This window comes from Mus pahari, chromosome 22 (genome assembly GCF_900095145.1).
Source record: "Mus pahari chromosome 22, PAHARI_EIJ_v1.1, whole genome shotgun sequence".
Taxonomy (NCBI): Eukaryota; Metazoa; Chordata; class Mammalia; order Rodentia; family Muridae; genus Mus; species Mus pahari.
The window spans coordinates 21153335-21170763 of NC_034611.1; the positions used below are offsets into that span (position 1 = coordinate 21153335).

The 17429-nt window shown below is 40.3% G+C and overlaps 1 protein-coding gene across 1 annotated transcript in view; it reads right to left on the reverse strand.

The window, feature by feature from the left end:
- Nucleotides 1–17429, reverse strand: part of Tmem67 (transmembrane protein 67) — a 48627-nt gene that overhangs the window by 15249 nt on the left and 15949 nt on the right. The window contains exons 8-16 of the mRNA XM_029533409.1: nt 15995–16149; nt 15778–15886; nt 14947–15024; nt 14312–14377; nt 10631–10787; nt 9989–10112; nt 8683–8788; nt 5480–5536; nt 4271–4369 (exon numbers count right to left, since the gene is read on the reverse strand). Of these exons, the coding sequence (XP_029389269.1) occupies nt 4271–4369; nt 5480–5536; nt 8683–8788; nt 9989–10112; nt 10631–10787; nt 14312–14377; nt 14947–15024; nt 15778–15886; nt 15995–16149 (951 nt within the window). The remainder of the gene's footprint in view (nt 1–4270; nt 4370–5479; nt 5537–8682; nt 8789–9988; nt 10113–10630; nt 10788–14311; nt 14378–14946; nt 15025–15777; nt 15887–15994; nt 16150–17429) is intronic.

Genomic DNA, 17429 nt, shown 5'->3' on the forward strand with positions numbered 1-17429 from the left:
TGTGTGTGTGTGTGTGTGTGTGTGTATGTGTATGTGTATGTGTCTGTGCATGTGTGCATGTGCAGGCGTGTGCATGTACAGGCATGCGCATGTGTAGGCATGATCTGTGTGCATAAGTGTATGTACTGTGGAATGTATTTATTTAGAGGTCAGAGAACACCTTTATAGAGTCAGTTCTCCCCTTTTACTGTCATGTATGTTCCAGGAGTAGAACCCGCTGAGAGCCATGCAGGAGGAACACGAAATGGCTTAGAACTCATGGAGTGCAGCCCATGGGTTACCACAGCCACTGGGTGAGCTTCCGTGTGGCACGGCACTGAGGACTATGTGTCCTGAGGACTTCATGCTGTTATGGAGTTCTGTTCTGTTTGTTGCCCTCACATCTCTCTTAATCTAAGAACTGTATGAAAACTCTAAGGGGGCCCAGCCTCTCACTGGGCAGTATCTCTGGCATTCACAGTACTAAAGCTTGACTTCTTTCAGGCATCGTGGCTGGAGCAGATTAATGATTCTATCACCACCCTAGAGAAGAACTTAGAGACGCAGGTCGTCAGCAGTGACCACCACCCTTAGAAAACATTTGGAAAAATAAAGTTGTTAGTGAAGCTAAGTTAGTGTGTATGAGATGATTTGACTACTGGCTCTGATATAAAAAACAAAAAACCAAACCAAACCAAAACCAACCAACAAACAAACAAACAAAAAACTTAGGGAACAATTTGAAGTTCAGAAAGGCACACTCTTATTAGTTAAATAGGGACCTTTTGTTGGTCAGAGAACAAGAACAATGGCATCACTGGCTGATGTCACTCTGGTGAAAATTGATTTCTTATACCCATTTTGCCCTCAGCTTCCTGATATGATGTATTAAGATTTGCTGATGAACGCATTCTGAGGATTTAAGGTAGATATGACTGATTTGTTTATATAAAAGTTTAGATTTATGATTATTTTAAGATTCTTACAAAATTACTTTTAAAGAGTAATAAAATAATTACTCCTTTCTTTGTAACTGCAAACTGCTGCCTGCCAGTGAGAGAAACTGGCTGGGAAAACTTCCTTGCTTGCTGACACTTTGTTAATTTATAAAAAGTTGCTTAGTTATAAATGTACGTGGGTTTGGGGAAATCATTTATTTTATTTATCTGTAGTACATACTGTTATTTCTTGTAATGTTATTGGGGAACACACTTTTTTCTTAAACATTTACTAGAAGAAAACTAAAATGTAATCGCATTGTAATGTTATGCTTGAAATACTTTGCTGGGATACATAAGCTATGGAAAAAAGAATAAAGTCTGAGGGTTGGAGCATCCGTCAAGTACATGTATGTAAGGTATGTGTATGTAAGGTATGTGTATGTAAGGTATGTGTAGGTAAGGTTTGTGTAGGTAAGGTTTGTGTATGTAAGGTTTGTGTGAATGGGGGTTGGAACATTGTTCCTTCCACCCATCAACTATGTGTGTGTATGCAAAGCTTGTCTGCGTGTGTTAGAGCTTGCTCCATCAATTGTGTGTATTTATGTGTGTATGTGTGAAATGTTTGGAGCCTGCTTGCTGGAGCTTGTTTTAACCATTCTATGTGTAAATGTGTATATGTTTGTCTACATGTATGTATGTATGTATATTTATATGTATTCATGTATATGTATGTGTGTATGAAGTTATTGGACTATGCCTTTTGTTTTATCCACTCAGTGTGTGTCTGTCTGTCTGTATGCATGTATGCATGTCTGTATGGATGAATGGATGGATTTTCTCTCTTTCCTTCTCTTTCTCACCAGCCCCAAGTAGTTAAGAGTTCCTAATTTTTCTGCTGACCATATGGAGTGCCAGCCCCAGTAAATTAAGCTGTTTCCTCAGAGAAAAGTCTGCTGAGTAACTTTTCTAATCATTAGCTGCCCTTGGCAGCAGCCCCTATAGGTATCTGAATCTACCCCCATCAGAAATTCTAAGCAGTGAGCCCCCAAAGGTGGCTGCTTGCCTCAGTTTAATCTACCACGTGGATACCAAAGCTGCTCATTGGTAAGAACCCAGGTCTGATGGCCTGTGTGGCAAGTGCCTTTCTTTCCTGAGCTATTTTATTGGTCCATGAATAGTACTGTATCTTATTTGTTTGTTGATAGATTTATTATATTAATAGTGTGTGTGTGTGTGTGTGTGCGTTCGTGTGTGTGTGTGTGTGTGTGTGTGTGTGTGTGTGTGTGTATGTGTGTGTGTGTGTGCAGGTGCCAGCAGAGTCCAGAAGAGGGCATCAGATCCTCTGCAGCTGGAGTTACAGGTGGTTTTAAGCTGTCTAACATGGATGCTGGGACCCAAGCTTGGGCCTTCTGCAGGAGCAGTTAAACTTTTAATCACTGAGTCTCTCTAGCTCACTGACTATGACTTCTAATAACAGTAATCTATCGTCCACTCATTTTCTCAGGCCTGAAGCTTCGCTTCATATATCCACATGCTACCAGTTACGAAGACCAACTGAGTTTGCCGGATAGTTTCCTCCCAAATCCTGTTCATTCCATTTCTGTTTCAATCCTTCTCATCTTTCACTTTATGAGAAAGGAGAAACTGCTTCCAAATTTTCTTAATTTGGATTTGCTACCCAAATCTATCTTGTATAATTTCCACAGTTATTATTATGTAGTATTATTTGTTGTATAAAAGGATTGAAACTCGTTCATGTTGGGCATATACTGAGCTACATCTCTGAACCCTAGAGTGAGCTTTCTCAAATATAAATTGGGTTATATCACATTTTTCTTAAAAATATAAAATGACTACTCACTAAATTCTTGACTCACAAGATCCTTCACAGATTAGAGCAAAGCCAGCTTTCTACTTGGCTTAGCTGCTAGCTTCAACCACTTGCTCAATGCTAACCACTCCAAGGTTCCATCTCGAATACTTTGTGAAGAGCAACTGTCATCGTTTTGTCAAGAATCTTGCCCTTTCTCTATCAGGAACTCTGAGGGAAGATTCTGTTTTCTGTGTTACCCTCACATCATCTAGAACCCAAGAGTCTACACCAGACCCTCGGTGACCACTGTGGGATGAACAGTTTAAAGTTGACCTGTGTGGGAGGCAGACCTGCTTTGACTATCCCAACAGGAGCACAGGCCCTCCTGCTCCAACTCCTTATCACACTGGCCTTGGAGTCATGAGGACAGCCTGGCTACACAAGTCAATACAGAACCTTTCTCACGCTCTTCATATGGAAGATGACAACAACAGCTGCCATTGAATTACCCAAAAGCTAAGCAGAAATCCAAGCTCTACTTCCCTTTTGTCATATGGAATATGGGAGTGATAATAATGCCCAGCTAGGCAGAGTTATGAGAAGATTAAGTAAACAATACATATAACACCTAAAAATGTGCCTGGTGCACAGTAAAGAGTCAACAAATGTTAGACAAAAGAACTCAAAGACTAAATGAGAAGTAAACTATAAATTTAATGGAGTAAACAGTAGAATAATACGTTTTGGCATTGAAATGGGCAAATTTTCTAAACACAATAAATATAATATATATAACACATACAAAATTCATATGACAGTGTAGAAGTTAAATAAATACTAAATGCTAGTTATATATTAATTGTTAAAGGCGGGGATAACAGGTAGCTCATAAATTTACATAAAAGATTTCAACATGAAAAACAAAAAGGAGATAAATATTTTCAAAAGACAAACTCCTTCATATGAATAAGGAAAAGAAGAAACCTAATAGAAAAACAAACAAGAGATTTAAATAGCTCACAAAAAAAGGACCCTAATCATCTAAAAAGTATACAAAAGGCTAGAGAGATGACGACTGAGCAGTTAAGAACACTTTCTGTTCCCAGCACCCATCTCTCACAACCATCTCTAACTTCTGTTCCAGGGGATCTAGTGTCCTCGCCCTCTTCTGGTATCAGGCACACATGTATTGCACAGGTATACATGCAGGCAAAACACCATAAACATAAAATAAAAAAATTTAAGGTGCATAAAAAATAAAGAAAATACAATCAATGTATGCCATTATATTGGACAAAATGGAAAGGCTGAAACATTGGCAAAGACAAAAATAAAAATGGTGTGGGGATGGGGATGGACTATGCGATCCCAGGAAGGAAGTGAGCTTGCATATGTTCTATGGCCTCAAAATAGTTTTCCTAACTTAAACTCCATACAAATCAAAGGCAGCTTTCTTCTTCATCTTCTAGCTGTATCTTATGAGAAAGATCCAGAAGAGTCAAAAGACTAAAAGATTTCACCTAAAACCAAAGTGTACCTGTAAATCAATCATGGGGCTCCCGATGCGCCTCTTCCATCCCGCTGTCTTCAAAAGAGATGACAACACAGCCAGTCCTCCCAACACGCCCAAAGCGATCTAAAACAGAAAACAAAAAGGAAAGACAACATTCAGAATACACTTCCTCATTGGTACTGAAAACCCCTGTAAACAGAAAGGGAAAGTTTCTCAAACACTGAAGGGGAGTGCTTGAAATGACATGGGAGCTGAGAGAGATTCCATGGCTAAGTTTGGGGGAAGATGGGCAAGAAGAATGAACAGCAATGGAGTATAAAATCACCCAAATTAAATATCCATGAGATCATACTGACTTAAACAAAAAAATTGAATAAATAATTTGTGAGGAAAAGGGGAAAACTTTACTTTATAATTAAGTTCCAATTTATAAATTCAGAAGAAATGAAGGAAACACTGCAGACAGGCATCCCCAGTGGGCACCAGAATTAGAGGGCAGTAGCTGTGGAGACGGCTCAGTCAGCAAATGTGTGCCGCACAGTTGGGTCCCCAGAACCCATGTAACACCCACATAAAAAGCAGAGTGTCCTGTGACTGCAGTCTTAATGCTGCAGGAGTAGAGATTGAGGATCCTTGAAGCTTGCTGGTCGGCTAGACATGCCAAATCTGTGAGCTCAAGGTTCAGTGAGAAACTCGTCTTAAAAAAAGAAAAAGGTCTACAGATCTATACAACCTATAGATCTGCACACATGCATATACACACACACACACACACACACACACACACACACACACACACACACAGAGTCTTGATTCCAGACACTGAGCAGGGCCTGATGCGTTCCTTTGGCATCTTTAACAAAACTACACAAACTCAATTTAATCATGGGAAACTTCCAGAAAACCCAAATTGATGGTCAAAAAAATGCTAACAAAGTATCATGGCCATGAAAGACAAAGAAACACTGGGGCACTGTCACGGACTGGAGGACATACAGAAGATGTGACAACTGAAAGCAATGTAGAATCAGAAAAGCAATAGAGACAAACTTGTAATCTGTAATACCAAATATTACGCAGGTCTACGTCGCTATTAGATGCCTGGTTACCATCACTGTATCACAGGGAAGCCAGGATAAAAACACATGAAATCTACTTTCACAACTTTATTACATCTGCACATTTCAAAACTGAAAATGAATGTAAATATTTAACAAGTTAAAAGGTACTCACATCTGTCTGAACAAATGCATCTCCTTGATTCATCTCATATTTCACTGAGAAGGAAATCTGGATTATAAAGAGAACAGATCAGTCATACTAAGATTCAGCACCATACACACCCATGTTCATAATAAATCTGTGGCCGGATCTTGCCAAGAGCACTATATTTTTAATGGTCACTATTATGGATGTTGGCCTTTATTCACACAGAGATATGCTTTTTGGAAAACTTTTACACTTCACTAAATTTCTCTCTTGAACATGCATGAGAGGAAAGAAGGGTTTCTTGGGAACCAAGGTCTCTGGCAGTAGTTCAAGCCAAGTTAATCAGAATTCACTTCCAGACAGGCTTTTGTTGCTAAGACATATGATTGACCTTCTATCACAAGTTTATCAACTAGCTAAACAACCATCCCCTAAGAAGACAGAATACTCAAATGTCTGAACAGGAATCCCGTGGACTGCACAGTATTACGATACAAGAGAAAGCACTGGGGCTCACAGAGACCGAAGGGACCGTCATAGTCCCTGTATGGGTTTGAGCTGGGTCCTCTGCATATGTTATGGTTGTGTAGCTGAGTGTTCTTGTGGGACTAACAGTGGGAGTGTGTGTGGGAGATATCTCTGATGCTTTGGCTTGTGCTTGGGACTTTTTCCTCCTACTGTGTTGCCTCACTCAGCCTTGATAGGAACATTTGTGCCTGCCTTTTTAAAAGGGAAACTGAGGAGGAGTGGATCTGGAGGAGAGGGGAGGTGTGTGGGGGGACTGGGAAGAGTGGAGGGAGGGGAAACTGAAAAAAGATACAGGAGAAAAAAGCAGAGTATGAGAGGTGGGAGAGGCCGTTCCTTTGGCTTTATCAGGGTTACAGAAGAGTGAGTTCGGGGAAGGACGGCAGAGTCAGGAGTGCAGTATCAGATGTAGAATACCAAGGTAAAGATGGCTGACCTTCCTGGGGGATTTCCAGGGAAGAATAATGTCAAGCACTGGAGTGGAAGCAATGAGTGAAATGGTTGGGAAGTGGAAGGAAAAGAACCAGTGCAGGCTGAGGAGCTAGCAACATTGAGGAAAGAGCGGACTGGCTGCTAGTTGCTTTAGTGTGTTTTTAAGGTGAAGCACCACAAGAGTTTTACAAGCGAAGGAAAGGATCTATCAGAGATGCTGTCTGAAAGGGACATCACACAGGCACAAGGTTAGCTGAAGAGGGGACAAACAAGACCAGGAGACAAAGTGCAGAGTCCTTTCTTAGGTGGTAAAGAGGAAACCCGAGGGAGCTCCTGTTGATGGCGACCTGCTTGGTGAGTCAGGACGTGGACCCAGCTGCGGAGGCTACCGAGGACATATCACCTATGTGAAGGACAGCTGGGTGCTCAAAACTCAAACACAGCCTTTGTCAGGGCTGTCATAAGGATCGTAAGAGGACATAATTATACTTTAATTAAAATGTATTGTAATTTAAAATGATCAAACCACTGTATATTTTGCATTTACAATAAATTTGAGGTGAGCCTCATCAAATCAAGGTAGTTCATTACTCTAAATTTCTTTTTCTTCTATCTTTAATATTGATTGATTGATTGCATGTGTGTGTGTGTGTGTGTGTAGGGGCACATGCATGCCATGTCACATGTATGAAGGTCAGAGGACCACTCTGGGTAGTCAGTTCTCTCCTTCCACCATTAGCATCTTCTGGTTTTGGAACTGTGCTGTCTGGTGTCTGCGGAGCACCCTAACTCACCGAGGACACCGAGGAACCAGCTGACGCTCCTCTTTTATTTCTTATATTGCAGTTTCTTGAGACTTAGTTTGTAAACTATGGGCAATAATAACATTTAAAGAAAAGAGTGCATGCATTAAAATAAGTGTATTCACTAGGAAATTTTAATCCAGCATCCTGTAAGTTGGCATGTTTCTGAATTGTCTTCTCCAGTACTAATGCATGTAAAGCCAGTGAACAGAAGCTGATCTGACCTAGCTAGTTTTAGTTCTGCAAATGAGGAAAAGGTCTCATGTTATGTCCCTCTTTTGCAGTGGTTCTCAGCCTGTGGGTCATTACCACCGCAGGGGTCTCCTATCAGATTATTTATTTCCAATTCATAATAGCAAAATTAGTTATGAAGTAGCAACAAAAATGATTTACGTGTGTCTTAGAGCCCTGCCTATGACAGAGAGGAAGCTCATACACTCACACAGTGTGAGGAAGTGTATTAAAGGGTCGCAGCGTTGGGAAGGTGAAGAACCACGGCTCTCTTATGAGAGCCTGATCACAAGCAGAGTAAGGGCACCACAGCAGCAAAGCAACACAGGAGACTATTAATAGAGGTACTAATAAAAAGCACAGTGACAGACATCAAAAGCTATTAGTGAGTGCTGCTGATAAGGAAAGCTTGTCTCCTACTTCACATGTCCCAGAGAACAGGCAATCCCCTACAACTCTCCCAGAGACGGTAAAGCATCCAGGATTCCCTGGTTCACTCTGTTCCTCTCTTGCTTATCTGTCCTTCAACCAGGGATGCTCTCTCCGAGGGACGGGCCGAGGGAGGCACTGGCCATGTGTGACCAGGGCTTTCCAGGGTTATTCTTTGGCACACCTGCCTTTTGGGTGTACGAGCTCTCTGTCCTTCATAGGTGGGCCCTCTCGGACACAGAGGGCCTTCAATGGTTAGTGAATCGGGGCTGCAGGTCCAAACTTCATTCTCTGGTCCATCTTTATCCTACTAATTACAAAGCTGATGATTTTCATCTGTCTCTCTGTTGAACCATCTCTATCAGCTGCTGGTAATCCTTCCACCAAGACATGGAAAGAATGGCTCAGTGGTCAAGAGTGTGCACTGCTCCTGCAGAGGACCTGAGTTCAACTCCCAGTTCCCAGGCTGAGTGAGCCATCCTCAGTTCCACCTCACTCCAGCTCAGTCACAGGGGAACCTGATGGCTCTGGTCTGCATGGGAACCTGCAATCACTTGCCGCCTTTCCCCCACTACACATATACTCATAATAAAAATAAATGTCATTCACTATTATTTTTTAATATTCAACATCCTTATGAGCTCAGCTTCTCTCTTTCATTAGACACCAATAATTAAAATTTGAATATATAAGCAAAGGGGTTTGTTTAAAACTTTAAAAAAAATATTACCTTTTGACCATGATAAGCTACAACAGCATTTAAGTAGTATTTATAAATACAAGGGCACTGAACAATAAAGAACTCACCTTCGCAGACTGGCTATGAGCATTTTTGATGTCAATGTCACTGTAGGCAACGGTAAGTAAGGGAGTGTATATGTTTCCATTTTTTGTGTTGGGTACAAGGCGTATGCTGTTAAAAGAAAATATACTCAAACTTAGAAATATATTTAACATCTTAGGCATATATCATTTCTTTTTTAATTTGTATAGAATGTCTTGATATTTTAGTAAGGACTAGAGGAGGCTCTTTATAAACTAAGAGTTAAACCATAGTTCATTCTCACTAAAGTATACATCAGGAGACAAGATCTAGGCTCTGAGATATACATATGAAATAACAGAAGCACTATGAAACACACTTAAGGAACATCAGAAAGAGCCAAGACACGACACCTAAACAAAAGCAGATAAAATGTGGATTTTCAGATAGGAAAGATGAATTTTTATCAAAACACACGTTATATTTAGTTTTGTTTCAGTTATAACTTGGCAACTACAGAGTATTAGTACCATACAGTTAGTGAGCCCAAAAAGAAAAATGCCAGCATGGCCTCACCAAGGACAAGCCTACCCTGATTAGGTTTGATTTCATCTTTATTAGAAATTCTACTCTGGCAGACTGAGCCCACGTTGAAGCACAGTGCACATGGGTGTCAGCATGAAGTATGAGAAAGCTCCCACAGTGCACATGGGTGTCAGCATGAAGTACGAGAAAGCTCCCACAGTGCCCAACTCATAAGACTGCCATGAGACCAAACGAACAGCGAGAAAATGATGAGCACATGAATTGCTTCAAGTGTAAAATTAATGTGTTCACAGCATATATTACAACATGCTGGAGTGGGGGTTCCATCAAGATCTTACTATTACATGGAAAAGAGAACACAGGCTGCATGGTGGCATGCTAAGGTGGGGTATTTAGAATGAGGGGGATGCTGGCTAACCTGGGTCAATCTAGACTCAAGATTCTAGACAGAGAGCCACGAAAGGAAACGGGGTCAGAGAGACTGAGCACACTCTTTCCTAAGCTTACTACAGCACCACTGTAGCCACTGATACGCCCTCCCTTCCTCTCTCAGCCTACGGTAATTCCCTAGGAATAGAGAAGCCAAGAACATGAATTTGCACAAACTCCTGAGGGTGGCTGCTATCCGTTTTCTGCTTTAGCCCTTAACCTTTATTGGACTCTGCCAATCTACACATCTCTAAGGAAAGCCTGTGTGTTGTTTCAGCTCGGTTCTACCTATTGCTTCAGGCTGATAATGACTGGTAAATACCTTCCTCATATACTCCCAAATCTACTTAATCATTGGGTAGTTTTTTTTTTTACCTCAGTGAAATCTGGGTAGCAACTCGAATTACTCTTGGCTGATTTCCTAGGTCATTTTCTCGTCCACTTACTGCATCCACTAAGAAAATGCGCCGAGTAAGAAGCCACTTGCTGGAGCTACTGTCTTTCATTATTTAAAAAAAAAAAGGAAAGAGTGACATTAGGAAAGCTACTTTCAAACTGCTTATGATGGCACTCACAACACTTAGCTAAGATATCAATATTAAAACCTAGACTTTTGTTTTATGTGAGATGACCACAAAGGGCTTCTCCTGTAAGAAATTGTCAGCCATCTCTGCTCACTGCCTAGGTCCAATTTTATAGCATGGGTAACAGCAAAAGAAATTAGTTTGTCCCAAAAGAGGGTCAGAAACAGGAAATAAAAATGTTTCAATTTATAATTCTACTTATTTTCCTAGGGACATACTCTCAGCAAGGGTGTGATGTCTTAAAGAACTGAAAATCAAATTAATAAATGTCCTAAAGCTACAGAGGTAGCTTGATAGTACCTTGGCTCATCTGTATAAAATTGTACACTAAGAGGATCCATAATCATTATCATTATCCCCATTTTCCTGAAATGATCATACTGGTTTATGTCTATTGATTTCGGCTATGAGAGAACAGGGGAGAATGTCTTACCTTGGTTCACAAACAGTTTATTATGTTGAAGATTTAGGTTTAACACTGGTATAGCCCAAAGGTAATGGCGTTGCTCTTCATCAGTATATTCGAGGTAAACATCATAAAATACAGGACTAGGGAAGTCAGCCAGGAGTTTAGAGAGAGAGATTTCACACTAGGAAGTAAAATAAAAATAAACACACCACAAATCAAAGTTAGAAAGCATGTTAAACATTTCATTTCTTAATTTTATAAAGTGTCTTTATATTATTTGCATGGACTTTCAAGAGATTTCCAAAATATAAATTTGTAATAGTACTACTCAAAAAAAAAAAAAAGAAAGAAAGAAAGAAAGAAAGAAAAAAGGCAACCAGTAAAGAATTTTTCTGTTTTTAATCTATAACATGAGGAGATTGGCTTTCACTTCCAACACTAAGTACATATCAAAGAAGAGGCTTAAAACCAGTGTTGTCCTACGGGGTGAAGAACAGGTTTTTTTCTTGTTTGTTTGTTTTTGGTTTTTTTCCTGATGTATAATCATGCATATGACTGGCTTCCTTCATGAGGGCTAAGCTCATCTCTGACTGTTCCCTACCAGTCTACACTCATCTGTTCATACCAACCCAGTACAGTTCCTTACCATGTATGTGCCAGGCCCTCCAAGCTTCCCAACACTACAAGTGTGGGTTCTTCATAAATTCCTTACTTACTATGTTCCATCCAACTTCTATTCACTATAAGCCTTGAGCATCATAGACTCTTTGGTCCTTCTGCATATCCCTGAGAACACAACTTATACACAATCTTATACACAACTACATTATAACACTTGAACAGTTTCTGCCATTCTCTGCCTATATAGCTAGTGTGGTTACTGAGCTGTGAACTACTTTTGTGCGTAACAGTCAGTTAGACTGCAGTAATCATGGCTTTACACCTATTTACCTGATGCAACTGTTTTGGTGATCACCTAATATTACTGAGTCCCATGGACGCACAGACACCAAGTTCCTCGCCTAATTGTTTCATGAATTCAATGGGACATCATTGAGAGAATGATGAGCACATCGCCATGTACTGCACACCGGCAGGGTCTCCCTTCTTGTAGTCCACATTGTTATAAAAAGATGACAAAACACCCTATAAGTCATGTCTGATCATAAAATTCATGTTCATGGTAGAAAATTTGGAAATTATAATCTATAAACAAAAATAATCTCTGGCACAACTGTCCAATATTAATCAATAATAAAAATGTTCCTTCCAATGAATTTCTCATGAAGGCACTGTTCACTGTGGTTTTGTTCTATGTGTATGCACATATAAGATGTTAAAATATGTTTATATGCTACCAAGGATCTTTCAAATGTTAAATGGCTCACAATATTCTTTTGTACCATACTGTAATGTCAAAGTGAAAGAAAGTCATGATAGGAAGGTGAAAGGAAAGTTTGGAGACAGGGATGTGTAAGGGGAGGTTCTGATTCTAAGGTCTAGTTCCCTAATTGGTTCTTGATTTGTCAATAAAGTAGGCCGGGAGCCAATTGCTGGGCAAAGGTATAGATGGGACTTCTGGGTTCCAAGAGGAAAAGAAGAGGTAGAGAAGGTGAAAAGGGGCTTTTCTGCCATGCTTTAAAGTAAAGAGGATGCTGCAATCATGTAAGGCCTCATGGAGAGCTAGGACCTATGGCCTCTGCTACATGCAGGTGGCCAAAGATGTTTGGCAGGGGCTATTTGGAGCAAGCCACTACTGGAGAGACAGAGATAATAAAATGGTAAGGGCATGCATTTCCAGGCAGGAGATATTTGCACCCAGCAATTGTGCCTAGTGGGCAAGTTGTAAACTAACAGAGCTATCTGTGTGTCTTTTGTCTGTGGACTCAAGGGTCTTGAGTGGAAGCTGGTGGCAAGACCCTGGACCTGGAGGCAGGTAAAGAAGAGAAGCTGGGTTGGGCTTGGCAGCAGTCATCCTGGAGCTAAGCTGGGTGGAACAAAAGGAAGCTAGGGAGCTGGGAGGGGCTGGTAGCACAGCAGCTCATGGGCAAAGGTGGTAGCGTGTTTTTACAACTACACATCCTTAATCATCAGGGAAATGCAAATCAAAACAACCCTGAGATTCCACTTCACATCAGTCAGAACGGCTAAGATCAAAAATTCAGGTGACAGCAGATGCTGGCGAGGATGTGGAAAAAGAGGAACACTCCATTGCTGGAGGGATTGCAAGCTGGTACACCACTCTGGAAATCAGTTTGGCAGTTCCTCAGAAAATTGGACATAGTAATACCGGAAGATCTAGCAATACCTCTCCTGGGCATATACCCAGAAGATGTTCCAACTTGTAATAAGGACACATGCTCCACTATGTTCATAGCAGCCTTATTTATAATAGCCAGAAGCTGGAAAGGACCCTGTTGTCCCTCAACAGAGGAATGGATACAGAAAATGTGGTACATTTACATAATGGAGTACTACTCAGCTGTTAAAAACAAAGAATTTATGAAATTCTTAGGCAAATGGATGGATCTGGAGTGAGGTAACCCAATCACAAGAGAACACACATGATATGCACTCACTGATAAGTGGATATTAGTCCAGAATCTTAGAATACCCAAGATACAATTTGCAAAACACATGAAACTCAAGAAGACGGAAGACCAAAGTGTAGATAGATACTTCGTTCCTTCTAAGAATGGGGAACAAAATACCCATGGAAAGAATTACAGAGACAAAGTTCAGAGCTGAGACTGAAGGAAGGACCATCCAGAGACTGCCCCACCCGGGGATCCATCCCATAAACAACCACCAAACCCATACACTATGCCAGCAAGATTTTACTGACAGGACCCTGATATATCTGTAATCTGTGAGGCTATGCCAGTGCCTGGCAAATACAGAAGTGCATGCTCACAGTCATCTATTGGACAGAACACAGGGTCCCCAATGAAGGAGCTAGAGAAAGTACCCAAGGAGCTAAAGGGGTCTGCAGGTTCTATAAGAGGAACAACAATATGAACTAACCAGTACCCCCGGAGCTCGTGTCTCTAGCTGCATATGTAGCAGAAGATGGCCTAGTTGGCCATCAATGGGAGGAGAGGCTCTTGGTCTTGAGAAGATTCTATGCCCCAGTATAGGGGAATGCCAGGGCCAGGAAGTGGGAGTGGGTGGGTTGGGGAGCATAGGGGATTTTCAGAGAGGAAACTAGGAAAGGGGATAGCATTTGAAATGTAAATGAAGAAAACAACTAATAAAAAATACATAATAAATAATAAAAAAACTACACACAACAGGAAAGTATTAAAGGAAACAGAAGAAAGCATTGTTATTTTATTGGGTGGTAAATTGAACAGGGAATTACATTTTTAGTAGCCTCTAAACATAAAATAGTATTTTAACTTTATTATAAAATGCTCAGCAGTGGCATTTTGTTTAAGACACATAAGCCTAGAGGCAGTTAAACAGTTGACTATGAAAGTTGAACATTGAAATAATTAATTGTAGACTATTTAAAACTCTGTAGATGCTAATGTACCTTTGTCTTGATGATTAACATTTTCTGTGCCCAGACAGTAGATTTATTAATTCATGAAATTGTTATTACCATTAAAATAAATTTCTGAATAAAAAAAAAAATCACCTATCATTCCAGTCAGTAGAACGAAGTGAAAATACAGGCTGCCTAACAAACAGAGTCACACTCACATTTTGCTGGTACGTTGTTCCAAAAGAATACGCAGCATCTAGTCTTCTCTCGGTGTCTGGACAAAGCTTCAACAGAGAACACAACTGATAAATATCTCTCATAAATTTCTTTGTTGAAAGAGTCCTCTGTGAACATATGCTCTATTTTCTACATTTTTTTAATGTTTGAAGACCACAAAAAGTAAAGGAAATATTAACTTGAAAAACAATTTTAAGAAATTCCAACTTGGGCTGGCAAGATGGCTCAGTAGGTAAAGGCACTTGCCACCAAGCTTCAATCTCTTAGACCAGAAGGAGAGAATACATTTCCAGAAATTTTCCTCTATCCTTCACAAATGTTATATGTACGCATAAGCACACGCACATGCACACACACACACACACACACACACACACACACGCACACACGCATACATACACACACACGCACACATGCACACACACACACACACACACACGCATACACGCACACACGCACACATGCATACACATACACACACATGCATACACACATACATACACATGCACACTGTAACTTTAAAGTTCCCATCAAGCAATACTCTAGTCTGTCCCTCTAGTCTCTGTTTCAGATAAAAATTCATTAGCAGCAGCATCTTAGCTGGACTCATACTTACCTGTAAAACACCACCGTCTAAAGGCTGCCATTTGATGAAGTGTCCTCGTATATCATAGGAAGCAGCAATAAACTTCAGCTTTATGTTTTGGTTAAAGAAGGACAACAGTAAATTTATGTTAAATACTCCTTTGAGGGTATCTTTCATTATTGACTATCTTTTTAATATTAGCACTGTTTTTGTTGAAAATTTTAAATTCCACTAAATTTATTTGAATGTAAATTAATCCCACTACCTATACAGTTCAACACACTTTAAATAGGACTGGTGTTTTGCAGAAGTGTTATTTTAGGATTTAGGGGCAGCACTGTGGCAGGTACCTTCCTCTCAAATTTGTTACATGGGATGTGTGTGGGGAAAGGTATAGGACCTCATTCTGGAAAGCTCAACAATGAGAGGGGAGAAATAGGAGCTGTGACATGCCATGAAGTTTCTGGAAGCTATCTTAAAATTATGGGTGCATATGACAGAGAGGCGTTTGCATTAGGTGATGAAATCCCTCCTCAACCCTCCAAGTGCCATCATACCTACACAATCCAGATGTCTATGCAGCAAAGTGAACAGCCCAACCCTTTACTCTGCAGTTTCTATGAACGGCTGATATTTACATAGTTGAGTATGTAAACTTTTCAAAATATTCTTGGAAACTAACAAGTGTGACTAGTGATTGTGTCTTTTTTTCTGAAACTGGGGACCGAGGGAATAAAGCCAGGGCCTGTGTATGTCAGTAGGCATGCCATCCCTGAGCCCCATCTCCAGCCACAGTTACTTTTTGTCTTAAAGTTCAGAGACCATGTGTAGTGATTGCTCCCGTGATACAGGAACTTGTACCTGGTTTTGTCCTTTAAAACTGAAATTTGTAGGAAGAGGTGTGGTACTAAGAACTTGAGGAGCCAATCCTGGCTGGTCTCCGTAGAACAGCCAAGGAAGGTTCTGTCTCCTACAAACAATTAGAATCATCTTAATAAGTGGAAGAAATAGTTCATATTATTAACATTCATGAAATAACCACTGGAGTATTTAATACAAATACTCCAAATTTCCTCACCAGAATGGAACAGAATGCACACTGATCAATCCAGCAGTGCTTTCAAAGATGTAATGGAACAGTCGACAAGCATCAAATGTGGTCGAGTCATAAGAGTTCATGTTCATCACACACATATTTCCAAGAGCTTGGCATGATGTCAGGTTGGCGTGAGTCTACACAAGGAAGCAGAACACATTAGCAATGTAAGCAAAAGTTAATAGAAAAATTATTTAATTGTACTTAATCTACTAATTAGTTTATATTTTCTTTTGCTTTGTAATATTTTTTCTGTACTCAAATAGACAATAAATATTTAAGTATTTTTACTTCTATGTCTGTGGACTCTGCCTGCATGTGTATCTATACCAAGTACATGCCTCATGCAAACAGAATCCAGAAGAAGGCTTCAGTTTCCCTAGAGTTGGATTTACAGATAGTCGTGAGTTACCACGTAGGTGCTGGAATTGAGCCTGGGTACTTTGCAAGAGTAGCCAGTGCCCTTAACTGCTGAGCCATATCTCTAGCCCCGCCCCAAACTCTTAATACTTGAAGGTGAATAATAATAATAGTTTAATTATAAATCTTAGGCAAAATATTAGCATGACTACCTGAAGGAAGCACAAATATAGAGAATGATATTTTAAAGAAACTATTAGCTGGGCAGTGATGGTGCACGCATTTAATCTGAGCACTTGGGAGGCAGAGGCAATTGGATTTCTGAGTTTGAGGCCAGCCTGGTCTACAGAGTAAGTTCCAGGACAGCCAGGGCTACACAGAGAAACCCTGTCTCGAAAAACAAACAAGCAAACAAAAAGAAACTATTAGAGAGAATAGTTACATTTTAGGGCATTCCATAGTTGTATATTACATCTGAAATAGAATTTATTCCACTTTGCTTGAGTAATGAAGAACAACAAAATAAGATCATTAGTTGAGTTTAATTGCTCACATTTCTTTCCCAGTTTTCCCTATCTGGAAACACAAAACAAAACAAACAAACAAACAACAACAACAACAAATATGCCACTTTGTTATTCAAGTAAAAAACTTTCGAAAAATCTTATCTTTTCCCTTTCTCATATCAGACTTATTAGTCAGCCTTGTTGCTCAGTCTTCACATAAGAGGCAGAGCTCAACATTTCCCTTATTTCTCCAGCCCCATCCAGCCCCACGTTCTCCCTCACTCAAATCACTTTAACATGGCTCCAGATGATCTCCTGCTGTTGCCCCAGCAAATCTATTCTTCATGCTAAGGCTACTTTCAAAGCCTGCTGCCAGGTCTTCCTGAGAGCCAGCCACTCCCTGTAGCTGTGACTCTGCCTCTATTTTCCCTGCTCACTCTGCTCAGCCTCTCCTACTTACTCCCAGCTTCTTAAGCACACACACACACACACACACACACACACCACACATACCACACCACACCCACCACACACACACACACACACCCCAC